This window comes from Nycticebus coucang, chromosome 2 (genome assembly GCF_027406575.1).
Source record: "Nycticebus coucang isolate mNycCou1 chromosome 2, mNycCou1.pri, whole genome shotgun sequence".
Lineage (NCBI taxonomy): Eukaryota > Metazoa > Chordata > Mammalia > Primates > Lorisidae > Nycticebus > Nycticebus coucang.
Genome location: NC_069781.1, coordinates 17,185,965 through 17,213,615, shown reverse-complemented (window position 1 = coordinate 17,213,615; position 27,651 = coordinate 17,185,965). Strand labels below are relative to the sequence as shown.

General features: G+C 41.7%; 2 protein-coding genes across 6 annotated transcripts in view; both read right to left on the bottom strand.

Annotated features, from left to right (window-relative positions):
• CDK5RAP2 (CDK5 regulatory subunit associated protein 2) overlaps positions 1 to 3,019 on the bottom strand; it is a 209,783-nt gene extending 206,764 nt beyond the window's left edge. For all 5 annotated transcript variants that reach the window (XR_008374822.1, XM_053564215.1, XM_053564233.1 and 2 more), the window contains exon 1: positions 2,795 to 3,019. Coding sequence is in view for 4 of the 5 variants with exons in the window: in XM_053564215.1 (XP_053420190.1) it covers positions 2,795 to 2,853 (59 nt within the window). In the remaining variant the exon portion in view is untranslated. The remainder of the gene's footprint in view (positions 1 to 2,794) is intronic.
• An 18,946-nt stretch (positions 3,020 to 21,965) lies between these two features.
• The window catches only part of MEGF9 (multiple EGF like domains 9), a 134,412-nt gene continuing 128,726 nt past the window's right edge, over positions 21,966 to 27,651 (bottom strand). The window contains exon 6 of the mRNA XM_053570796.1: positions 21,966 to 26,773. Coding sequence (XP_053426771.1) covers positions 26,322 to 26,773 — 452 coding nt within the window. The 3' untranslated portion in view covers positions 21,966 to 26,321. The remainder of the gene's footprint in view (positions 26,774 to 27,651) is intronic.

Here is a 27,651-nt window from a genome sequence, read left to right as displayed (position 1 = left end):
AGAGTGCTAGAATTACAGGTGTGAGCCACCACACGCAGCCTTGGAAATTTTTAAATTACATATGGCTTATATTGTATTCCTATTGGACAGTAAGGTCAACAAGGCCTGAGATAGGGTCAGTGAAGGGTGGTGGTAACTAGGGAAGTAGAGGGCCCAGGAGATGGGGAATGTCAGTGAGACCTGAAAAATAATAGGCATTAATAACACGAAGGGGACAAAGGCAATTAGGCAGCAGGAACAGAAAAGTGCAGAGGCCCAGCAGTGTGAGACAGCAAGGCAAAAGCATTCATTACAGAGTCTGTCAACCTGGCATGGAGTGAAGGGCTTGAGGAGAGACGGGTGGGAGAGTAAGAAGTCACTAGACAGGTAGCCAGGACCAGATTATGAAGGACCCGGAAGCCATATAAAAGAACTTCATCCTGGGTATGATAAGGCAGGGAGGGTCTAAAGCGGGTGAGTAAGGGATTAGCTACCAGGAATGTATGCAGTACCTAATGCCTGCAAAGGCAGGAAGAAGAAGGAGTAGAGAATATTTCCTGATATGTTGAATAGGTATTCTAGGTCAGACAGGAGGCTAAACCCTTTTAGACTCATTTTAATCCAAACCATTTTGCAGATGATAAAAACTGAGGCTCAGGGGCGGCGCCTGTGGCTCAGTCAGTAAGGCGCCGGCCCCATATACCAAGGGTGGCGGGTTCAAACCCGGCCCCGGCCAAACTGCAGCCAAAAAATAGCCGGGCGTTGTGGCGAGCGCCTGTAGTCCCAGCTACTCGGGAGGCTGAGGCAAGAGAATCGCTTAAGCCCAGAAGTTGGAGGTTGCTGTGAGCTGTGTGAGGCCACGGCACTCTACCAAGGGCCATAAAGTGAGACTCTGTCTCTACAAAAAAAAAAAAAAAAAAAGAAAAAATAGAAAACTGTATGATTGATGAAAATAAAAAAAAAAAAAAAAAAAAAACTGAGGCTCACAGAGGATGCATGGCTTACCCAAGGTCACAGAGTTGTTAAGTGGGAAAACTGTGATAGAGACCCAGGTATGTCTGGGTCTCCAAAGCCCAAATATTTTGCCAAGAAGCACTGAAATGAGAAAAGCTGAGAATAAAAATGGATTTTATCTGAATGGCAATAAGAAGCATTAAAAGAAAAAAAAAAGAAAAAAAAAGAAAAGAAAAAAAAAAAAAAAAAAAAAAAAAGAAGCATTAAAAGTATAAGGCAGCAGACTGTAAAGATCAGATTTACATTTTGAGTTTCCAAATGTAGTATAAAGAACCATCAGAGGCTTGCGCCTGTAGCTTAAGCGGCTAAGGCGCCAGCCACATACACCTGAGCTGGCAGGTTCAAATCCAGACGGGACAAGCCAAACAACAATGACGGCTGCAACCAAAAAATAACCGGCCATTGTGGCAGGCGCCTGTAATCCCAGCTACTTGGGAGTTGGAGGCAGGAGAATCACTTGAGCCCTGGAGTTGGAGGTTGCTGTGAGCTGTGCTGCCACAGAACTCTACCCAGGGCAACAGCTTGAGACTCTGTCTCAAAAAAAAAAAAGAACCATTAGAGTTATGAGGGGAGCCAGGACAAGGCAAGTAAGAGAGCATACCCCAACATATTGAGACAGCAGAAGTAAGATGGACAGAAAGGAGCTTGATGAACTATCACAGGATCCAATTAGGCAGGAACTGAAAAGGTCTTGGTCTGTGCCTGATACATAGTAGGTTCTCAGTAAACAGAATAACCATTTGTTCAACTTTATCCAAGATAGGACCTGTTTATGCCTGCCACCCTAGCAAAAATATTAATTGTACCTATTTCACTCTTAAAAGCATCCCACTTGGCACAATAAACACTATAGCCACCCTTTCAATTAGGGTATGTTGATTAAAAGGCCTGTCCCTAGCAGAGCTGGATAAACACTTGCAGGTTCTCATTTAGCGTTCTCCTCTTCTTCCTTCCACCCACTTTCTAGTCAGGGGCCCAGGACAACCACAGGGGTCGAGTCATGGAGCAGTCTAGAGGAGAGACCCTCTTGGGGCAGTTCCAATGACAGGCCATTCTTGGCCATTATTCCCTAATTTGTATCACTATGGATGACGGTAATAATAATAATGACAACACAGGATCCTTTTTTAAGCACTGAGTAAGTGCCAAGCCCTACACTTGTAAAAGCTAATTGCTGGGCAAGCATCACCTCTTTTAATCCTCATTCCAACTCTGTCAGGTGGATATTACCACTAGCCCGTTTCACAGATGGGAAAGTAGGTTAAGTCACTTTATCAAGGTCACACAGTCACCTGACAGGGCTGGATTTGAATTCATTTCTCTCCAACTCCAGCCAAATTTCTCAATCACGGCATTTCATTCCCTCCTTCCTGGGAGGCCACCATGAGACTCAAAAAGCAAAGTCTAAACGCACTAACTACACTCTGTATGATGAAAGCAAACCCTCCAAACCAGAATGAACCATCAAGTGCCCTCAAGGTAGCCTCCAAGTAACCCCCACTAATGGAATACTCCGAGTGCACTCCCACTTTTTCAGAAAACCCCTCACCTGTCCTTAACACCCTTTTCAAGTATGTCTCGAAATGCTAGATGTGAGTGCGGCGCAGATCAGGACTCCCAGCTCCCCACACTATCAACTGGTGGGTCCCCAGACGCCCTCCTCGAAAGAACCCATCAAATACCGTGCCCCTGTGTGACCCAGTAACCCTCAAGAGCAAGCCCCAAGGCCGCGTTAGAGCGAATCCCCACCAGCGAGAACTCGGGCCCGGTTACCGTGAATCCCCAATACCCGGGGCCGCACCTGCAGCCACTGAGAGTCCTGGGCAGGGTGACGTCTTCTTCCAACACCGAGTCCATCATAGACCCTGAGGGAGTGGTAGCTGCGGTCTCTGTGGAGCGATGGCGCCACGGGGGCCCCACACAGCAGCGTGAAGTCCCCGCCCCCTCCAACTCAGCTCTTGTTCAGACTCAAGCGGCGCCGCTGGAATTCAAACCGCAGCTGCCGCCATCTTTCCCGGCGCTTCTTCCTACGGAAACGAGGCGGGGTCAACGAGGCGCGCGCGATGAAGCCGGCTCTCCTGCACTAGAAGCCTGGCAGAAAAGCGGAGGCAGGCGCCATCTTAACTAAGGGCACTGCTTTTGGGCTTGGGCCAGGAAAACTCAGAAAAGAGAGGCCGGCTGCCATGTTTTCTGAGGGCATTCAAGCCGAGGCTGGGGTGGACGCCATCTTTGTTAAGGGCGAAAGCGGGCCGTAGTCCGTTAATTTAAGTGGGAAATGGGTATAGGAATACATTCTCTTAAGGATCTTCATAGTTCCCAACCCAGTGTGTGGCTTTTTAGAATAATGGCCTCAAAATCTTATGTTGGGGTGTGTGCATCCAAAAAGCATCCACTGCTTTAAGTTGATACATAAGTGGGTGCTTTAGAAAAATCTTACATGCGTGGGCGGCGCCTGTGGCTCAAGGAGTAGGTGGCGGGCCCCATATACCGATCCCGGCCAAAAACTGCAACAACAACAAAAAAAAAATTAGAAGAAGAAGAAAGAAAGAAAAAGAAAAATCCTACATGCGAAATCTCAAGGCAAGCAGTAATTTGCAGACTTACTTTGAAGTAAGTAACTCATCCCTAGGAGGCAAGAGGTCGCTACACTCCCACTCGGATCTCAGCCTTACTGCCCTGAGAGCTTCCATCTGTAGACTGAGACCCAAAGAGGGTCCCAAAGTAATTCAGGTTTAACAGCAAGTCTGTCACGTGCAGCCAGATCCACGGCATCTGCCGACCAGATGAGGCCTCTCTCCAAACCCTGGCTGCCTTTCTTAAAGCACACAGCCATCACCAAACACAGAGCTCAAGCAGTGAAACCAGCCTTCCCTCCCCTCTCAGCGTTGCTCCCTCCTCTGCAGGCTGTGGGGAGAGCTCTGAATAAAAATAATAGGAAAAGGTGGGTAGACGGTCACCTTCCCAGCAATCATGAACAAGTCCCCTCTCAGCCTCAGTTTCTTCCTTCTTCAATTAAGTAATTAATCAATTACTTTACAAAAGAAGCCTCTCTAGGGCAGCGCCTGTGGCTCAATGGAGCAGGGCACTGGCCCCATATGCTGGAAGTGGTGGGTTCAAACCCAGCCCGGGCCAAAAACTGCAAAAAAAGAAAAGAAGTGTCTCTAATTCTCTAACCTAAATCAAATCACTTCTTGTATTCTTAGCAATTCATATTATCCCTTTGTAGCACTTAACCACACTTCACAATTGTATATATCTATACATTTTTAATATTTTTCATTTGCAGTAGACTGGAAGCTCCATGAAGGCAGATACTCTGTTCTGAACTGTTCACTGCTATATCCTTGTGTGCCTACCACCCAGCGGGTATTTGAAAATACTGTATATGTTAAATGAATGAATGATTCAATCCATCAATCAACCTAGAAAATGGGGCTAATATCTATCCTGCAAGGTTTGGGGAGGATAATGTAATATATATGAGGAGCCCAATCAATAGTAGTTCTATATATCCCATATTCATATTTTTTCTCTCTCTTATCTCTCAGCTTTAGTGAGGCTTACAAAGCCCATGATTCTGTACCTGTCCCTCTTCCCTTCCCAGATCTTCAAGCACCCTTAGAATCAGCAATAGGATAACAGGCTAAAAGAGACAGAGGGCTTGGCTGTCCTTAAAGCCCTGGAACCAATACTCCTTGCCCGTGCTACATTCACCCTGTAAGATGAGCATGTCCCAAAGCAGGGAAGCTGGGGTAGCAAGATTTCCATGCTGGCTCTACCAATGACTTCGGGATCTTTTTTTTTTTTTTCGTAGAGACAGAGTCTCACTTTATAGTCCTCAGTAGAGTGCCACGTCACACAGCTCACAGCAACCTCCAACTCCTGGGCTTAGGTGATTCTCTTGCCTCAGCCTCCCGTGTAGCTGGGACTACAGGTGCCTGCCACAACGCCCTGCTGTTTTTTTTGTTGCAGTTTGGCAGGGGCCGGGCTCGAACCCGCCACCCTTAGTATATGGGGCCAGCACCCAACCCACTGAGCCACAGGCTTTGACACCCCACTTCTGCTCTCTGGGCCTCAGTGTATACATCTGTTAAGTGAGAGGATTGGGGGGTGGCGCCTGTGGCTCAGTGAGCAGGGCGCCGGCCCCGTATGCCAAGGGTGGCAGATTCAAACCCAGCCCCGGCCAAACTGCAACAAAAAAAAAAAAAAAAATAGCCGGGCGCTGTGGCGGGCGCCTGTAGTCCCAGCTACTCGGGAGGCTGAGGCAGGAGAATCGCCTAAGCCCAGGAGTTGGAGGTTGCTGTGAGCTGTGTGAGGCCACGGCACTCTACCGAGGGCGATAAAGTGAAACTCTGTCTCTACCAAAAAAAAAAAAAAAAAGTGAGAAGATTGGATCTGTGAGGAGCTTTCAGGACTTTACAGCTCTGGAGTTGCAAATTATCATTTGCCAAAGGAAGGGACTACCTTTCCATCTGGCCAACGACAGCTCTTAAGAAAGGAAATAAGGAAGCGGCCCTACTCATTTAGAGCATGTCCGATGTGTCACTTGTGCACACATCTCAAATGCACCACTTCAGCCCTCACAACAGCCTTGTAGAGGAGGAGCTACCTGTTTTGCTTACAGTGAAGAATACTGAGGCTACAAAAGTTAAAACTACTGCCTCCACATTGCCCTGCTGGTCACTGCCAGAACTGGAATATGAGCCCAGGTCCCTCTGAACCCCGTGCCCTCGTCATTTCAGGCAGGGCGTTTGTTTGCTTTCCTCCACTTTAGAATTTAGGATTGAGAGGTGAGGGCACCATCCAGATGACAGGGTTTAAGTGATGCTCACCAGACTTTGCTTCTTCAGCAACTGCTTCCAGATAGTGAAGAGATGAATCTCCGTGTGGGCAGTGTGATTACAAGACTGGAAGTGTGGACACCCGGATTCTGACTTTGGAAACTCCTCCCATTCATCCTGTAACCTGGGGCCCCTTTCCCTTGCTGCATCTTTATTTTCCCATGTGTATAATGGGGTGGACAATGCTGAGATCACACGTTTGCATTAGCTAATTAAACATTTTGGACACTCTCAAGAAGAAAGAACCTGTGAGTTCTCATTGTGACTAATCCACTGCTTTATTCATAACCGTTCCCGGGTTATGCACTAAACCTTTTAGTGAACCTCAAAACAGAAAATAGAATCAATTGCACAAATGAAAGGCTATTTGGAAAGTTGTTTTTCCTTCTCTGATGGTGATTTCATGGTCAGGGACAAAGGCCTTTGCCCTGTCTCTGTCTCACCACGGCCTTTCTTTCTGCCAAGCCTAGGGGTGACGTCACTGGCACCAGCTGTTTGAGCTATCTGGACCCATCTCCTTGACAACAGCCACATAACCACAAAGCAGGCATTATTATTTCCTGGGACAAGGTCATATCAAATGGCTGGGAGGAAATAGCTTGCAGCCAGACGTTTTTCATTTGGGAGGAGCCCTCCTGATGTTTTAGCAGCTCAAGACACTTGAATTGCCAGGACTAACAGCAGTAATAACATTTTATAGGATCGATACATACACATCGCTACTTTGCACTGTTCCACGTCACCCTCACGACACTGTGAAGTGCGATAAGTGTGCTGCTCACAGAAGATGAAACGAAGTGTTCAGAGAGGGAAAGAGATTTGCCAGAGGCCAACATTTTTTCTTTCCTTCTTTCTTAGCTTTTCTTGTAGAAATAATTTCAGACTTAGAAAAAAGTTACAAAATGATTGCAAAGAATTCCTCCTGTTTTAGGAAACTTCACTCAGGTTCCTAAAATATTAACATCTTACATAACCATTGCACAATTGTCAAAAATAAGAAATTCCGCTGATACAATACCATTTATGACAAACCTTATTTAAACTGAATCTATTTCCTTATTAATTCCCTTTAACTAGTCTGGGATCCAATCCAATATTCCACAGAGCATTTTCTTGTTACATCTCTGTACTCCCCTCCAGTCTCTGACAGTTATTCCTGACATTGACACTTACTTTAGATTCTTCCTGTTATTTGATACAATGTTTCTCAATTTGGGTTTGTGTGGGGTTTCTTCATGATTAAATCCATGTTATGCATTTTGACAAGAATACCACAAAAGGGACGCTGTGCCCTTCTTAGGGTGCGTATCAGGGACTCACAATGTTAATGTGTCTTACCAATGGGTGATGGAAACTGATTTCTTGGCTGAGATGGTATTTGCCAAGTTTCTATATAGGAAAATTATATTTCCTTTTGTAATGAATGAGAATCATGTAGGGAGATATTAGAGGCTATGTATCATCACTCACTAATTGTAGCATCTATTGATAATTATTACAGTGGTATTTTCCAATCGGCAATTTTCTATTTTCATTGCTTCTATATTTATTAATTGGGATTCTACTGTAAGGAAGAGCTTTCTCTTTTCCCCCATTTGTTTGTTTATTCGATTGCTCATATACAACAATATGGACTCACGAATATTTGTTTTATTTTATGTGTTATAATCCATTACTATCATTTATTTTGTTACACAAATTGTCCTAGATTTAGCCAAACTTCCCTTGGCTGTGCCAAGGTTCAAACGCAGGTCTGTCTGGTCCCACCATCAGCACTATTTCTGACACATGGCACACCAGTCTGCCCTTGCTCTAAGGAACTCCTCCCCGCCAGGCACAGTGATCCTAGCACTCTGGGAGGCTAAGGTAGGAGGATCGCTTCAGCTCAGGAATTCGAGACCAGCCTGAGCAAGAGTGACACCCTGTGTCTACTAAAATAGAAAAAATTAGCTGGGGATTGTGGAGGGTACCTATAGACCCAGCTACTTGGGAAACTGAGGCATGAGGATTGCTTAAATCCAAGAGTTTGAGGTTGCTATGAGTTATGACGATGTCATGGCACTCAACCCCAGGGCAACAGAGTGAGACTCTATCTCAAAAAAAACTCCTCCTGGCTTGGCACCCTTAGCATGGTGGTTACGACACTAGCCACATACACCAAGGCTGATGGGTTCGAAACCAGCCCGGGGCCAGCTAAACAACAATGACAATTGCAACAAAAATAGCCAGGCGTGGCAGGCACCTGTAGTCTCAGTTACTTGGGAAGCTGATACAGGAGAATCACTTAATCCCAAGAGTTTGAGGTTGCTGTGAGCTGTGACATCAGAGCACGCTACAGAGGGTGACATTGAGACTCTATCTAAAAAAAAAAACAAAACTCTTCCCAACCAATCTTCAGCATCAGCTGTCTTTGCTAGAGACTAATTCCCAATCAGTAACCACTATCTTTTCTTTAGCATGAAAGTTTATTAAGCCAGTGATGCCTTCCAGGCCCAACATGTAACCCAAGTACACATGTAACCCTGTGTACTGTATGTACTCAATACCAGTTTGTCCAAAGAACTCTAATGTGTGACTTTTTTCTCAAGATCAGAAGAAGAATGCGAAATATCCCATATAAAAGGAATCAAATGTAGATTATTGAACTAGAGAATGTAACACAGAAACAAACATGCTATGACCTTAGACCTGCCAATTCGACTTTCTGAGCCTATTTTTGTACTTATAGACTGAGTGCCTCAGACTACAACATTCCTAGAATGAGCTAGGAGTTGTGGTGGGCGCCTGTGATACCAGCTACTTGGGAGGCTGAGGGAAGAGAATCATTTAAGCCCAGGAGTTGGAGGTTGCTATAAGCTATGATGCCATGGCACTCTACCCAGGGCAACAGCTTGAGGCTCTGTCTCAAAAAAAAAAAAAAAAAGGGCGGCGCCTGTGGCTCAGTCGGTAGGACGCCGGCCCCATATACCGAGGGTGGCGGGTTCAAACCCGGCCCCGGCCAAACTGCAACCAAAAAATAGCCGTGCGTTGTGGCGGGCGCCTGTGGTCCCAGCTACTCGGGAGGCTGAGGCAAGAGAATCGCTTAAGCCCAGGAGTTGGAGGTTGCTGTGAGCTGTGTGAGGCCACGGCACTCTACCGAGGGCCATAAAGTGAGACTCTGTCTCTAAAAAAAAAAAGACTTTACATTCAATCCTCACAATAACTTCATTAAATAAAAACTGATTATGCTCCAGTTTTACAGATGACTGAAATTCAGAGAGGAGGAGTTGCCTGTCCATTGAGGGGAGATCAGAATATGCCATCCCAAAATATGCCGCTTTGGCATAAGGATTATTTTGAGGTGAAGGCAATTGAAAATCAACAGATGGGGAAGATTTCTCCGCCTTTTTCTTTTCCGCCTTAAAGCATCAATTTCCCTGTGTGCAGCAGCGGTCCACCCTCCCTGTCTCCCATTAGTCTCCCCAACAAATTCACCCGGACTTCCCTATGATTTATGATTCCTTCAAGCACAAACCACCTCTCCTTAGTTAAAAAGTCATAAAAACCCTCAAGTCTAACCTCTTCTTTGAATTTCACCTCTTTTCTGTGCACTCCTATGCACATTAACTATTAATAAAAATTGTATGCCTTTTCTCTGGTTAATCTGTCTTTTGTTCTTTCAATTCACAGACAACCCTCTTCTTCCAGCTACTGCTGAACTTGGGAGGTTAAAGAGAAAGTGACACCCTGCCTGACACCACACGAGCAGCTAAGTGGTGGTGGACGTGAATATGAACCCAGACTTCATTCTGTCACTGAATTATTGGAATCCCTGCCCTCAAGAAGCTGGTTAAAATGTACATAAATAAATGTAAAACAAAACAAAACATGTTAAACACTTTGTCGATATAAGAAAATAACAGTAAAATTCTGGGGACATACAGAGAAGGTCTTGAGTCTGTCTGATCCAGGGACTGAGGACAGGTGTTTTAGGTACGAGGTCTGTACCCTGCAGAAGCAAGACAGAAATCTGTACATACCACACATGCACCAGTTTCTCACTTTTTAAGCCCTGCAGATTAGACAGTACAGGAAGGGGACTTTGAACCTATGAACCAAAGCTTACTCTGCTTATGACACTGAACAAAAACTATGAAAATCATCACCACCTAGCTTCAAGAGAAGGTGACTCTGCCTTCTTTAATAGGTCACAGCGACCGCCAGAGAAGGGTCCGTCAGCCCCTGTCAAACCAGCACAAACAAAATCCCTACTTGATACAACTGTCTACAAAGCTCATCTCATGTTCTTCATCCCTGGACGTTTCTTCACCACAACTCTGAGACAAGCTCGTTATTACTCTTTTATATATTAAAAATTTGAAGCTCAGAGACATAAACTGATTTTCCCAAAGTCACACAGCAAGCTAGTGACAGAAAAAGGAACGTGAACCTAATTTCCTGATTCCCAAAAGCTGAGTCTCCTGAGCTTTTTTGAAACTTGCTGAAGGCATTTGATATCGCCCAAGCCCAGATGTTCCTACCAAAATTGATACTCCTCAGTACCATGGCCAGAGTTCCCCATCCATCTAAACCAGTGGTTCTCATCCTGTGGGTCGCGACCCACGGGAACTGTATTAAAGGGCCGTGGCATTAGGAAGGTTGAGAACCACTGGCTGGGGCTGGCTACAAGAGAGCCAAAGGCTGCTGGAAAAGTTATCCTAAGATGCCAGAAAGAGCTTTCAAGCACCCTCTTTAGCTGCATATTTGAATATGCAAAGCAGCAATAGCCCCAGGCAAAGAAGGATAATTAAATTAATCAATTGTCTAGACATTTTGCAGATTAAAAGAAGCACTCAATGTCTTGTGACTTACAGGAAGGGATGGTAGACTTGCCTCTCCCTTAAGTGTAGTCAATTCATGTTAAGAAAGTAAGTCAGGGCCCAGGAAAGGGCAAACAAACCTGGGGTGGCTGCAGTACCTCCTTCCTCAAGGGGTTGAGTGCAGGTAACACCCCTCTGCCTGTGCACATGCCCTCCACCCTGACACACCACCAGTTACTTCGCACAGGTGGTGTCCCGCAGGAGTACAGTCAGCCGTAGGGTGAGTGAGGTTTAAATTCAGTTCATGCTTTGCTTGACAAGCTGTGAGTCCAGGCAACTAAGAATGCCTTTTTCTAACTCACGCAAAGGAACTGTATGTGCAAGCGGTTCTTATATTCTAGAATACTTCTTCCACCCACAATTCAAAGAAAGTTTTGGGGGCCAGGTGCATTCTCATGCCTATAATCCTAGCTCTCTTTTTTTGTTTTGTTTTCTTTGAGACGGAGTCTCACTACGTCGCCTTGGGTAGAGTGCTATGGCTTCACAGCTCACAGCAACATCAAACTCTTGGGCTTAAGCGATTCTCTTGTCTCAGCCTCCCACGTAGATGAGACTACAGGTGTCTGCCGGAACACCCCGCTATTTTTTGGTTGTAGTTGTCATTGTTGTTTGGCAGGCCCAGGCTGGATTCAAACCTGTCTGCTCCGGTGTATGTGCCTGGCACCCTAGCCGCTGAGCTACAGGTGCCGAGGCAATCCTAGCACTCTTGGAGGCTGAGGCAAGAGAATCGCTTGAGCTCCAGAGTTTAATACCAGCCTGAGCATAAGCAAGACCCTATCTCTACAAAATACAGAAACATTAACCATGTGTGGTGGCACATGCCTATAGTCCCACCTACTCAGGAGGCTGAGGCTGGAGGATCACTTGAACCCAGGAGCTTGAAGTTGCAGTGAACTATGATGACACCACTAGCCCAGGTGACAGAGTGAGACTGTCTCAAATTAAAAAAAATAAATAGAGAGTTTTGGGACCCACTCTGGGTAGATGTCCCACTGTGAACTCCCAGAACACCCTGGGCTTATCTTCATAGTGATACTTAGCTCTATAACTATCTGTTAACTTGGCTGTCACTCCTATTATTATTAGTGTGGGCTATGTGAGACTGGGAGAGGCAATGTGTTTATTTTAAGTCAATTTTATTGAGCTCAAAATTACAAATAATAAAATGCAGTCGTTTAGGTATACATTCTGATGAATTTTGGCAGACTTATATACATATACAGCCACCACCAAAATCAAGATAGAGAACAGGGCTCTCTCCTAGAACTTTCTGAGATGAGAACCGAATTCTAAACCTGTACTATACGATAGAGAAGCCAATGACACTGGCTATCGGACCCTGAAAATGTGACTTTGTGACTGAAGAACTGAATTTAAAAATTTTTTATTTTAATCAATTTAAATAGCAACATGAGGTGAGTGGTTACCATATTAGTCTAAATATAAAACACTTCCATCACTCTAAAAAGTTTCCTGGGGTGGCGCCTGTGGCTCAAGGAGTAGGGCGCCGGTCCCATATGCCGGAGGTGGCGGGTTCAAACCCAGCCCCGGCCAAAAACCACAAAAAAAAAAAAAAAAAAAAAAAAGTTTCCTGGTACTCCAGTCCAAGTCAATCTCCCTTCCACATCAAGAAATACGTGATCTAATTTTCATCATTGAAGATTTGTCTTTTTGACAATTTCCTATGACTGGAATCACATGGTCTGAACTCTTTTGTGTCTGGTTTTGTTGGAGAGCAGGAACTTTTAATTCTATATCCTAGGATATAGAACCTGGCAGATAATAGGTGTTTAATAAATGTTGGGGAAAGAATAAATTAATAAACCTTAACCAGAATGTAATGATCACACCCCAGATGCCCTTTGCTTTCCACTTAATACAAGAATGAAAGAGGCTTTCATGGAGAACATTAAACTAAACCTCTCGGAATCACCGATGGAAAAACTGAGACCCAGATGGGTTTAGGGGCCTGTCCCAGGTCACTCTGTGAATTTACAACGGAACGTGGACAGACCTGACATGTGCAGACTCCCAGGCCTGCGCTCTCCTACTTCCCACCCATTTCTCATAGGCAAATATGGCAATGCTCCTGGATCCCCATGCGGGCCACAGAATGCCCACCAGATGCCACACTGCCTATTTCAGCCTCCTGTGGGTACCATGCTGGCCCAAGATCACCCAGTGAAGACAAAGAAATAGCAGTAAAGTATCTCATTTCATTTCAAAGTTGCCCAAACCTTAGGTGTGGCCTTACTCCAATACCAAGGTTGGATTGGATTTCTAGTCAGAAAACAAATCACCAGATACCTGAACCAATTCTCCACTCATTAGAGAAAGAATAACATTGCATTTTTGGGGTAAAGTTTTCATTTAAAACCTTTTTTTTTTTTTAGATAGAGTTTCCCTCTGTCGCTCTGGATAGAGTGCCACAATGTCATAGCTCATAGCAACCTCAAACTCCTCTGCTCAAGAGATCCTCCTCCCTCAGCCTCCTCCTGAGTAGCTGTCATTTCAAGTGCCCACCACAACCCCTGACTAGTTTTTCTATTTTGAGTAGAGACAGGGTCTCACTTTTGCTCAGGCTGGTTTCAAAGTCCTGAGCTCAAGTGATCCTCCTGCCTCAACCTCCCAGAGTGCTGGGATTACGGGTGGCGTAAGCCACCATGCCCAGCCCATATAAGATATCTTGAATAGGGCGGCACCTGTGGCTCAAAGGGGAAGGGCACCAGACCCATATGCTGGAGGTGGTGGGTTCAAACCCAGCCCCTGCCAAAACCACACACACACACAAACACACAAAATAAATAAATAAATAAAGATCTCTTGAATAATAGAGAGAGAGGGAACTATCATTTGTTGTTGACTTTGCGAGTGCCAGGGTGCTTAACTTGTAAGATTTCACTTACCTCATTGCAACCCTAAAGGGTCAGCCTCAGCATTACTTTTACAGCTAATGACAATAGGACTAACAGGCATCTATCAACTTGCCCAAGATCCTATAGTTGCGATGAGGCCTCCACCAGAACCCTCATCTCTCTGCTTACAAAGCTGATGCTCTCAGTACTGCAACCTATTATCTTTTAGGACCCAGAAAAAGAAATTTTCAGTTGATGCTCCAGCATGCATCCCTTAAATAGATAGTAACACAGCTAACTAATCTATATTGTTGATTGTTGGGAAGCTCATAGCTAAATTGGGTGTCAATTGCTAATTTAGCCTTTAGTCTAATTTTTCTGTATATTTCTACTTCCTTTTTGGTAAGTAGTATATTTAACTCATATTTTAAACCTCAATTTAAAAGTGTTATTATCTTTTTTAATACAAAAAGGTGAGATACAGGTTATAAGTAAATGAAGTGAATTCTTTACCCAGAATAGTACCTGTTCGTTTAAATTGAAGGACATTCAAATTGTAACTGTTTTAGAGTATAAAAACCTCTCTGGTTCAGACAATTCCTTTGGGGATTAACGGGCCATTGAAGTCTACACAATTTGCTTAATTACCCTAAAATTACTATCTCAACTAAAGCAGAATCTTAATAGACGACTTTAATGTCTTTATCCTTATCTGGAAGAATCTCATCTCTTTGCAAAAATAGCTTCTTGGAATGAGTCTAGATAATACCCCAGCCATGGTGATTAAAGATAACAATGGCTCATTTAGAAAATGTTTTGAGGAATTAAAAGGCTGAGATGTAGCCTGTTGATTCTGCAAGGTACTGTGAACAAAGGCAGAAAGGGGATGGTGTGAACAGCGTCCGTACATTGAACTGCACTGGCTTCCGATCCAGTCAGCACAGGCCGCAATGTTTGAGGAGACACAATCCAGCCTGTGGGTGAGATTCCTCTTGGGGTGGAAGGAATGAGCTTCATCAGCACCGTTCCACTGAAAGGAATTTTGCGCTGTATGTTTCCAAGGTCACTCACAAACATCTCTACTTACAAGTGATGTGGTGCTTTCCAAAATAAAAGTCTATTTAGTTTACAGTTTAAGTTTTCACTAATTCAAAGCCTAGAAACCACAGCATACTGAGAAATCTTTACCATATTTATCAGTGACACAGCAGATTCACTTACTCATTCATTTACTAATATTTATTAAGGTTTTTTTGGTATTACAGCCAGTGCTTACCTGTGGGAACACAAAGATGAAGACGGCCCTGGGAATTCTTTGAATCCCTCCAGTTTAGGGTTTTTATGACGGCCTTCATGACATAGTCATGATTTATTAAATCACTGGCCATTGGTGATTAAACCCGATCACCAGGCCCCAGAGAATGGGAGGTGAGACTGAAAGTTTCAGTGCTCTAACATATGCTTGGTTACATGCACCCCTATCTCTAGGGGCTTTCTAAAAGTCACCTCATTAGACCGGGTGTGGTTGACAGGGGCTTGCCCTAAGTAACAAAAGACATTCCTTCCACCTTTACCATTCTGAAGCTATCTCAAGAACCAGAAACAAAAAACAGATGGAACATAAGATGCTCCTATAGCTCTTCACATTTAGGAAATTACAAAGTTCTCACCAGGGGTTGAAGATCAAAATATACATTTCTTAATATCTCAAAATATTGGCAGGGTGCGGTGGCTCACACCTGTAATCCTAGCACTCTAGGGGACCAAGGCATGTGGATTGCTTGAGGTCAGGAGTTCAAGACCAGCCTGAGAAAGAGCAAGACCTCATCTCTACTAAAAATAGAAAAACTGGGACACAGCGCTATAGCTTAGTGGTTAGGGCACCGGCCACATACACCAAGGCTGGGGGGTTCGAACCCATCCCAGGCCTGCTAAACAACAACAACAAAAAATAGCCAGGTGCTGTGGCGGGCACCTGTAGTCCCAGCTACTCGGGAGGCTGAGGCAAGAGAATCGCTTAAGCCCAAGACTTTGAGGTTACTGTGAGTGTGAAGCCACAGAACTCTACCAAGGGCAACATAGTGAGACTCTGTCTCAAAAAAAAAAGAATAAATAAAAAATAAAAATAGAGGCTCAGTGCCTGTAGCTCAGTGGCTAGGGTGCTAGCCACATACACCAGAGCTGGTGGGTTTGAATCCAGCCCAGGCCTGCCAAACAACAATAATAACAACTAAACTACAACCAAAAATAGCTGGGCATTGTGGTGGGCACCTGTAGTCCCAGCGACTTGGGAGGCTGAGGCAAGAGAATCACATAAGCCCAAGAGTCTGAGGTTGCTGTGAGCTGTGAGGCCATGGCACTCTACCAAGGGTGACATAGTGCAACTCTGTCTCAAAAAAAAAAAAAAAAAATAGAAAAACTGGCGAGGTGTTATGGTGGACACCTGTAGTCCATCTACTCAGGAGACTGAGGCAAGAGGATTGCTTGAATCCAGGAGTTTGAGGTTTCTGTGAGCTATGACACAGCACTCAACCCAGGGCAACAGAGTGAGACTTTGTCTAAAAAACAAACAAACAACAGCAAACAAAAAAACAAACAAAAAAACCTTTCACAATATCATGAGAGTACTATGATCACCATTTTTACCATGAATGGATACTGGATTCTGTCAAATGCGTTTTTGATGTCTGTAAGATGATCATTGTATGATTTTTCTTTTTCAGCCTGGGTGAATTGCATTGATTGATTTTCAAATATTATATCAAGCTTCTATTTATGGGATAAACCCCAGTTGGCCATGAGGTACAATTTTTGTAATGTGTTTTTGTATTTAATTTGCCTTGCTTAAATTTCCTTGATAATATTTGTCTATGTTCATGAGAAATACTGGTCTGTTTTCTGTGATGTCTGTCTGGTTTAGTATCTAGGTAAAGCTGGCTTCATAGAATAAGTTGGGAAATACTGCCTTCTCTTTAGTTTTTCTGGAAGTTTGTGTACAATCGGTAATATTTCTTCTTTAAATGTTTCTATAATTCACCAATCATGTTATCTGGACCTGGAGTTTTATTTGTGGGAGGTTTTTTTTTTTTTTTTTTTGGCCGGGGCTGGGTTTGAACCCGCCACCTCCGGCATATGGGACCGGCGCCCTACTCCTTGAGCCACAGGCGCCGCCCTTGTGGGAGGTTTTTTAACAACAAATTCAATTTCTTTACAAGATACAGGGCTGTTTAGGTTATCTGTTTCTTTTTGAGTGAGTACAGTAAGCTGTGTGGTTTAAGGAATCTGTACATATCACCTAAGTCATCAAGTTTATTGTCAGAACTTCTCTTATCCTTTTACTGTCTTTGGAATCCACAGTGATTGCCCCCTCTAATTTTTTTTTTTTTTTTTTTTTTTTTTTGTAGAGACAGAGTTTCACTTTATTGCCCTCGGTAGAGTGCCGTGGCATCACATAGCTCACGGGAACCTCCAGCTCCTGGGCTTAGGTGATTCTCCTGCCTCAGCCTCCCCAGCAGCTGGGACTACAGGCGCCCACCACAACGCCTGGCTATTTTTTGGTTGCAGTTCAGCCAGGGCTGGGTTTGAACCCGCCATCCTCGGTATATGGGGCCAGCACCCTACTCACTGAGCCACAGGCGCCAACCACATTTTCTGGTTTTTGTAGACAGGATTTTGTTTTTGTTCAGGCTGGTCTAGAACTCTTGGCCTCAAGCAATCCTCTCACCTCCGCCACCCAGAGGTCTAGGATTAAATGTGTGAACCACTGTGCCTAGCCATTCCTCTCTCTTTTTTTTTTTTTTTTGTAGAGACAGAGTCTTACTGTACCGCCCTCGGGTAGAGTCCTGTGGCGTCACACGGCTCACAGCAACCTCTAACTCTTGGGCTTATGCGATTCTCTTGCCTCAGCCACCCGAGCAGCTGGACTACAGGCACCCGCCACAATGTCCGGCTATTTTTTTGTTGCAGTTTGGCTGGGGCTGGGTTTGAACCCGCCACCCTCGGTATATGGGGCCGGCGCCCTACTCACTGAGCCACAGGCGCCGCCCTCCATTCCTCTTTTTTAATATAGAAATTAAGTACCCTAAATTTTCCTCTAAGTACTGCTTTAGTTAAAGCATAATTTTAAAGGTCATCTTCTCATTTTCATTCAGAACAAACCACTTTCTAATTTTTCTTCATCTCTTTGACCTGTGTGTTTAGAAATATTTTAGTTTTCAAATATTTCAGAATTTCCTAGATATGATTCTGTTACTAGTTTCTAATTTAATTCCATTGTGGTCAGGGAACATATTTTTGTTTGATTTTTTTAAAATTTGTTGAGACTTATTTTACGGAACAGTGTATGGTAAATGTTTCATGTGCAGTTGAAAAGAATGTATTTCCTACTATTCTTGGGTGGAGCATTCTGTATCAATCAGGTCACGTTGGTGACAGTGTTGTGTTAACTATTTTATACGCTTGTTTTCTGTCTACTTGTTCTGTACATTAAGAGAGGAGTTGTAATATCCAATTATAATTATGGCTTTGCCTAGTTTTCTTTTCAGTAGTATATTTTTGCTTTGTGTATTTTGAAGCTATTATGAGGTGCATATACATTTAGGTTCATTACATCTGCTTGACAAATTTATTCTTTTACCATTATGAAAATTTAATAAAATGTAGTGGGTTGATTTGTTTCTATAGCACATATATCACCAAATTATGGTGTTTCCTTCCAAATATTTTCTTTATACACACACACACATATACATCTATCTATGTGTGTATATATATATGTTATATATATATATTTTGAAACAGAATCTCACTTTGACACACTCACACCCTCAGTAGAGTGATGTAGTATCATAGCTCACAGCAACCTCAAACTCCTGGGCTCAAGTGATCCTCTTGCCTCAGCCTCCTAAGCAGCTGAAAATGCAGGTACCCATCACAATGCTTGGCTATTTTTAGAAATAGGGTCTCACTCTTATTCAGGCTGATCTTGAACTCCTGAGCTCAAGAAACCATCCACCTAGGATTACAGGGGTGAGCCACTGTACCTGGCCTTTATATATTTTTTTCAACATAGTTGAAATTATGTTGTATCTACCAGTTTATATCCTATTAAAAGTTTTCACAATAAAATGTGACCTATATATCATTGTGTGTACATACACACAGTTTAAAAAGATAATACAATGAAAACCCACATGTCCACACATAGAAATAGAACATTACTGATTACTTTGAAGCCATATGTGCATCCCTCTCTCCCTTCCAAAGGTATCTTTACTTTTGTATTAATAATTCTCTTGTCTTTCTTTACATTTTCCTGCATATATGTATTTCTTTTTTTGGAGTTTTTGGCTGGGGCCAAGTTTGAACCTGCCACCTCTGGTATATGGGGCTGGTGCCCTACTCCTTGAGCCACAGGCGCCGCCCCCATATATATGTATTTCTAAACTTATTATCCTATTCCCTCTTTTTGGCCCTTAAATAAAATAACTATACGCAGATTTTCCACGACCCTTCCCCCCATATCATGTTCGTGATGTATGTAGACTGTAATTCATTCATTTTCCACTACTGCATAAAATTCTCTTCAAAGTATATGGCTAGATTACAATCTATCCATTTTCCTACTAACAGACATTTGAACTATTTCCAAATATTTTGCTGTAACTAATAATGGTAGAATGAAGAACCTGAAATGTGGCTTCAGGTGTGCAACCATAAGAGATCATCCAACCTACATAAGGAATGGAAACGCACGCACATCTTCAAAACATTTCACTCTTCTTCACTTAACTTTGATTCCGTTTTTAATGATTCTTCCTAATACTTCTTAGTGATTTTACATTATCTTAAGAAGTATATGCACTAAACCACACCCCTATTCGTGAACATCTAGAATTTGTCCCTATTTGGGGGAACTTTAGACACTATTCTGAAAAAAAAAAGTTGGTGCAAAAATCTCTGCTTTTTAGGTCATTTCCTTATGAAGTATTTCTAGAAGCGAATTTCTTGAATCAAGAGCAATTTGCCAATTGTACCCATTTATATTCAGTAGGGGAGTTTTTATTGCTGAAAAACATGAAGTATTTGTTGATCTTTTGGGGATTATGCATCTTTTTGAGACTACGATTCAAGTATGGCTCATCCTTCCAGAAAAAAAAAGATACATAACTGCATTCATAAACAATTATTCCCTGAATAAGAAATATTGCCCTGCCCATTGAATATGATTTCTTACAATATTTCAACATGTTCATGTACCAATTCCTATATTGTAAAACAGCTTTTGTTTTAACCACCATTTACTGAGCACCCACATGTACTAGCAATATGCCAGATACCCAAGACAGAAGAATATAGGCTTCTGGTTTTGAGGAGTATTGTCTACTGGGAAGACATAAACAAATATTTTGTAATAAAGTATGTGTGGTAAGAAAGGGATTCATTAAGCAAAATGAAGGTACAAATTTAAGATTGATCAACTTCCCTTTACCAGGGGCTTGCAAAGAATGAACAAGTACTCTCAAGGATATTACAGGTAGAGAGAATCATACTAGCAAAGGGGTTATATATGCCTATACAACTTGGCATATATAGGAAATAATACATGAGACTAATATGGTTCGGTTAGAATGGTAATTAAAGGTATGAGACTCTTCCTTACTTGGGTCGGAGATTAGAAAAACAATATTGACATATACAACTTTAGCAATTGGTCTGACAACACAAAGGAAACCACGAAAGAAAATTTCCTCCCAAGAGCTTCCTTTATTACCCAAACCTACTCTTATTACATACAAAGAAAACATTATGGCTCTTGTCTTCTCCAACTGTCTGAAGTGCAGAGTTCAATTCAACATACAAGGTTTAAAACCTACTTATTAATACAAACAAGTGACACCTGCTAAATTAACATCGTCTAATGGCTTTCACTTATATGCAGAAGTATTTGAAAGCCTACACAATCATTACTACAATAATTTCTTCGTAAAATTGCCTTTAAAACTAATTTATAGGTAAAATTATGATTTTTAACATTGCTTTAAAATGTTGATTTTTCAGCCTGTGATCTCAGGAAAAACATTTTATTTTTAATTTAGTTTAACTTCTTAAATATAACTAAGCACAATTGTTACTTTGAAGTTACTGCTATAAATATAATGGAACATGTGGAATTTTTAAAAACATAATACATCTTACGCTTCTATAAAACATTAATACAACCAGTGTTAACAATCCAATTTAGTGCATGTCCATCAAGGATAGACATTAGTGAATAGACATTCACTAAAAATATGAATACAATATTATAAGAGTAATGTTTTGATAATATTTCCCCTCAGTGTGATAAGTTTGTATATATAGTTGCTTTCTCTTGAAACTTTGTTTAGATTTCTCCCATGCTTATTCTGTTCCATTAATACCCAATTCATATACATCATAGACATATAAGACGTGACTATAAAGTAATAAAACCCGTTTTCATGTGTGATAAAAAAGGAAAAACAGGGTTTTAAAATTTAAACACATCAGGCTGGGTGTGGTGGCTCAAGCCTGTAATTCCAGCACTCTGGGAGGTTGAGACAGGAGGATCCCTAGAGCTCAGGAGTTTGAGACCAGCCTGAACAACAGTGAGACCCCATCTTTACAAAAAATAGAAAAATTAGCTGGTCATGTAGTGCACACCTGTGGTCCCAGCTACTCAGGAGGCTGAGGCTCCTAGTTTGAGCCTAGGAGTCTGAGGCTGCAGTGAGCTATTATGATGCCACGGCACTCTGGCCTCGACAACAGAGCAAGACTCTGTCCCAAACAAACAAACAAAACATTAAATGTCAACCAACTGAAGTTGAATAAACCAATTTAAGTTTATAAAGCTTGAATAACAAAGAGATGCCTGAATTTTTTAAAATATTGGGGCTCTCTTAAGATGGCATCCCATTAAACATCCTTTAGCTTTGTCAAGATGGAGGCTCTTCGAAGGTTCCTTAAAATAAAAAAAAGCTGTATAGTCATTACAGGTTATCTAACGTGCACATAGAACACAGTTTCCCTTCTGATTTCCACTAAGGAAATACTTTAATATTTGTGAAAAAGGCATCCAAAGTTTGCGAATTTTTCTATATAATTTTTATGGACATTTCAGTGGATCTCACAGGACCAGGCAAAAGCACGCACATAAGAACATATGTTAATATGTTCTTCTCATGTTTTGTTTTCTTTCATGTGGAATCTTTAAGTGGTATTTTTTTCCCAAGTAGAAAACATTTTTTTAATGAACTTAAACAAAATACACGCATGGTCAATAATGAAGGTTCCAAAGATTTTCATGAAGTGAGTTGAAAACAAATGATCCTTGTCATGTATTTAAAGACATCTAACTCTGACCACATAAAAAAGTAAAAGAACAAACCTACAATAGGTACAAATTATATACATTTATTTTTTTAATAATTTTAAATAACACTCTTGTATAAATTCTTTCATATATTCAAATCATACACAAATTTAGAAATGCATCATGAAGCCTAGTACAGCATATGTATGAGACACATTTTTAAAATTTATGTTAGAATTTTAGTGACATAAATACAAGTTTAATGTTTCAGAAACATTTCCTAATTGCTTGGGCTAAACTTTAATGTATTACAGAGTGCTTGTTCCTAATATTAAAACTTGACTTTAAATCATGTAGCGTACGGACTAACTTAGATCTGAAGCCCTGGGCTCGCACTCGAGGGCTGCTGCTGTAGTTACCGCATGTGCTCAAGTAACAAGCAAGAAAGATTTCCAGTTGCCTTTGAAAAAGCATCATTCAACCACTGACATTTTAATGATCCATAACCCTTTAGTTCATTGGATATTATTGGACTTGTTCAGATGACACAGTGTATTCTTCCTTCTTTTCTCCTTGGCATAGTCTCTGGCTCAGGGTTAAAGAGAAGACTGCATTAACCTTGCTTTACTCCCCACATACACCAAACTCATTTTAGCTCCAAATTCCTTACTATCAAGAAGATCACAGCAGACCAAAGATTCTTTGTGGATGAGGCCAAAAATGCTTTCCTGTTCTAACAGGTTGCACTAGGTTGTTTTTTTACTTCTCTGAACCTTTGGCAGAGAGCTTTCCTTCCTATGTAGAAATTCAACGCCTATCCACATATCCTAAAATAGTGGAGTTATGTTCATCAGGTGTCCTACGAAAAATATAGGACCAAGGTGAATTAGCTAATAACTCAGTTCTAACTGAAGCTGTCAAGAGGAAGTACTATTGCTTTAGCTGCTTCCAAAATAGCACAAGGACTAAATATCCTGAAGGCACCCAGCTGACCAAAGTCCGAGCTAGTAGGCCAGTGAGTATTGTTTCATGGTCAATCTTCCTAGGAATATTGGGACTAGAGAATAGGAATATAATTTGAGGCTTCTACCAATCCTATTTAAAAAATTTCTCTCTTCTCCCATCCTATGTCTGTTCTGTTCTCTCAACCTAGGTGTCCCTGGGAAGAGTAATACACTAGGGCCATAGGACCTTAGTATAAATGAGGTTTAGTTTTTTATTACTGTTTTTTTCTCTATAACTGAAGAAATTCCATTAGTAAGAGAGCCCCGGGGGATGGAGGGAGGAGGAAGGGGGAGGAGGCAGTAAGGCAGGACAAAGACGTACTTAACACTGCCCAGGGCATCTAACTATAAGAAATGCGTAAAGGCTTGCTAAAATGAATCACATATAAAGTGATAAAAGTATCGCTTAATAGCAGTATCTCTCATTACTCAGTAAGACTCACATCAGTCTTATGTTCTTTAATAATAACACATTTCTAATCTTTAGACAAAAGTTCTTCCAGTATCAGGCTTTCTAGACCAACGCTGTCCTGCTGGTCGCTGTAGTTCATGGTAATAGTGCCTTAGTGGTTCTCAACCTTCCTAATGCCACAATGTATTTTCATTGTTAAAAAGGGGTCGCGACCCACAGGTTGGGAACCGCTGCTTTAGAGGAATGAATGTTGTGTAGAGCATTCCATACTAGTTTTCTAGTCTAATTTCAGTGGTAGATCATTTCATGATTGAATTGTATTTTAAAGCAAAATTATTTCCACAAGTAAAAAGCTGGTGACACTAAAGTATATTATTTAAAACAATCGTTAAGATTTGTTTTTCCATTAGGAAAAATTAAGAACACGACCCTAGGAGCTGTTAACAAGAATTTTAAGGTAAACATTTTTTGTGATTCAGTTTTTGCAATATCTTTTAGGTTCTATTTTAAGGAATCTTTACATGGCCGGAATTCTATTTGGCTTTGGCTCTTAAGTTCCAACAAACACTTCTTTTTCTATTGGGTTAACTTGTTTAACTAATCGATATTTCTCCCTATCCTCATTCCTGACTTTTTTTTTTTGGTCAGAGGAGTATCTGGTAGAAAGGCAGGTATGCAACTTTGCCCACTTCCTTAGAGTTGCGTATACACCTGAGCCACTACTGGGGAAAGCAAGTTTTCCCTTCCTACTTGAAGAGATTACTTCACTTTAATGAAGCACAAACTGGTAGTTTTGTTTTCTTATCACTAATACCTGCTTCAAACAGCAATCTTCCTGTATTCTTTCTCCTAAGTCCTGCATAGGTGGACGGCCCTGGATTGCACCTGGTACTTAAAAAAAACTAGGAACATCCGCCCTGGAACTCTTCCTCCCATACTTCTTGTGCCCACGACTAGGCAATTTCTGCATTAGTACACACTTGAAAGAACATGTGCTTTAGAGTTAAGAGTCCTGATTCCAACCCTAATCATGACATTGTGACAATAATGACATTGTGTAGCCTTGAACAAGACAAATACCCCCTCTGTGCCTCAGTTTCCTCATCTAGAAAATGGCGACAACAATTACTTCTTTGAGGGTATGGTGAGGAACGAAGGATATACATGTGAAAAAATGCTTTGCAAACTACAAAAGGTTACTAAAAAATCACATAATTTTACAATGTAATGTAACCTCTACTCTGAGGGCAATGGCCAAATGTGCTGAGTACCTCAGGTCCCCAGAAACCGATTATTTGCCTGAACATCCTCAAAACATCATCTCCAAACCCTGAGAACAACATAGGGGTCTCCTATAAAGAGATGACCAGATTCTTGCTTTTTCTCTAGGGAAGTTAGGCAAAGGGGTCAACTTGTATTTCCTAAGTCTAATATAAAGTCTTTGCTTTTTTCTAACCACTTCACAGTTTGCTGTTCCTCCTAACAAATATCTATATTTGACTTCTGGCCACTTTTTCTGGCTTGTTTAACCCACAATCTGTCAATCTAATAATAAATGAAAGCGACAGTGGTTGGCCTCTTGGAAGAAAACCGCATCTAAAAGGACTAACTGTACACACTCAACTACAGAGCTACCCTCCAACCACACACAAAGACGGGCGAACCATCGCAGGGAGACGGCACATACCTCGTGGCAATGAATGATAGGTTATGTTCAAATGCAGATATTTCTATGGGCAGGGAGATACAATATTTCACAGGCATGAAAACTAGAGATTCCAAGTGATATAATGGCTTTTCTTTTGGAACTAAAATATTTACCTCCTTTGGAAGACTATCTTTTACATTCAGGAAAAAGTTTTTTCAATGACGATGTTTTATGTTAATGTAAATCTATATAGAGTGGATAGTGGCTAACTAGATGAGTATTTTGGAGAATGCTGCCTGTGTCCCAGCTCAACGATTATTGACTTCAAAATCTATTGCTTGAATCTATAGTAAGTCAAAGAACACATAACTCTACTTTTAGACTGAGAAAGGAAGAAAGATTAGAAACATTCAACCTCTTACAAATTTCAACAGAGTCCAAAGAGGGACTAAAAATGACTGATGCTCACCAGAGTCCCAGCTCTAGCAATATTGCCAACTATTTTACAGTATTTTAAGCAATCCCCATATTTTCTTTTTACAATGCCATTAAACTACTGTACAAATAAATTCCAGATGATAAAATATGACATGATTTCTTTTTTTACAAATAGATACAATGTTGGCCAGATATGCTACATTAACTATATACACCTTATTTCTCCAGAGGCAGGAATATTCCTTATTTTTAGACAATTTATCATTTACACTGAGACCCTGAGGAGGACCATCAGCTTCCCGCTTCCCAGTGCTGCTTTCCTCTACCATTAGAAGCTTATCCTGTGCTTTAATGTCATCATCCATCAAGAATCCTGGGAGGAAAAAAATCAAGTTCCTCTGAACATCTTGGGACTTTTCTCCCCCTATTCTAGAAAGAATCAAGATTTGCTTATTGTGATACAGCCCAGACACCAGCTTTTCTTCAATGATGTCTTTTAGTTCAGTAAAATGAATATAATCTCTAATTCTCTTTTTAAAAAATGTGTTTCAGGAATGGAGATGAAGTCTTTCAGCAGTCCCTTCCCCTCCATCATCTTGTTACCACCAGTTTGGTGAACACTTCCCAGGAGTCCATTTGGAGGTAAAAGTAGATTTGGGATGCACTGTGGGGTCCAGCTTTTCCTTACTTGTATGTGGTTTGGTATAAAAATATACTTTGCTTCAAGTCCTTAACAACAGCGAATGCTTCAGATCATCATGGGAAAACTAAGAGCAACAGACAGGCTAAGCGCATTACAAATTTGTAACGGAGAATTTCAGACGCACTATTTGTCTTTGTTTTCTCAGCAAACTCTAGCCAGGCTTTGTCTAGCCCAGGAACTGGCGCTAGATTAGTAAGCACTGTGGTTTAACAATCCAGGGGAACAGCTCCAGCCCCTTAGGCTTTGTAGTTGTGTATGGGTGTCGTCAGGGTCAGTTGCCCGTTGGGAGCCACTTCATTGCCATCGTCTTCCAACAATCCTGACACATCTGCATTGGGAATGCTGTCATGGTAGCTGCTGAAGCTGATATTGTCTTCCTTCAGCTCAATGGTCCAAAAGGGGGCATTGAGTTTCCGGTTCTGATACTCCCGGTACATATACACAGCCCCCACAAATCCCATCAGCAGCACCACCACAATGATGATGACTGTCAAAATTATGATGTTAAACTGGGTCCATGATACATCAGCTAAGGCTGAAGTGCTGTTTTCAGAAGTGCTTACTGAAAAGATAGTCTGCAGGGCTGTGGGGGTAAATGTACTATTTATAATAGGGGTGGGCACAGATGTGGTCAAAGAGGCATTGGAAACCAAAATGGTAGAACCTTCAGGTGTTGGAACAATAACTTCTGAAAATAAAAACAGAGAATGAAATGTAAAAGATAAAATTATCTAGTTTGAGAAACAGTAAAAGAAATACACATGGGAGTGGAGGCTGATGTGAGATGGTCATATGATAGTCTGCTTTAAGGTAATGCAAGCTAAAAATAACTTTCTTTCTTTTTTTTTTTTTTTTGTAGAGACAGAGTCTCACTGTACCGCCCTCGGGTAGAGTGCTATGACATCACACGGCTCACAGCAACCTCTAACCCTTGGGCTTACGCGATTCTCTTGCCTCAGCCTCCCGAGCAGCTGGGACTACAGGCGCCCGCCACAATGCCCGGCTATTTTTTGGTTGCAGTTTGGCCGGGGCTGGGTTTGAACCTGCCACCCTCAGCATATGGGGCTGGCGCCCTACTCACTGAGCCACAGGCGCCGCCCAAAAATAACTTTCAAGGAAACGTAGTGATAAGAATCACAGCCTAGAAAGCTAGAGTGTTATATCTGTGGCTGTTAACTAGTATGTAGAATATCTATATTAAAATCTTTGAGAAAATTCCAGTGTTGGAGTTTTCTATACTTCTTTACTTCAGATTGAGTCATAAAAATTCCTGCCATGGCGGTAAATATATCACTACTGAGTTCTAAGTCCTGTGGTTAAGAGTGACAGGGATAGATGGTAATCATCCGAACTACAATAAGTCTAACATGTCTGATGGCATGTCGGAAAGGTAAAATTCTCCTCAAAAGAGGAGTAGGAAAAACTGCACCTCTAGTTATATCAGAATGTACAATCTAAATGTCCAAGGTTGATTTCAAACGAGAGAAAAAATAGTCTGCCTTTAATTCCATTTGCAGTAATTCTCCTCTTGTGTAGATTATAACTATTTTATAATTAAAGTACTAT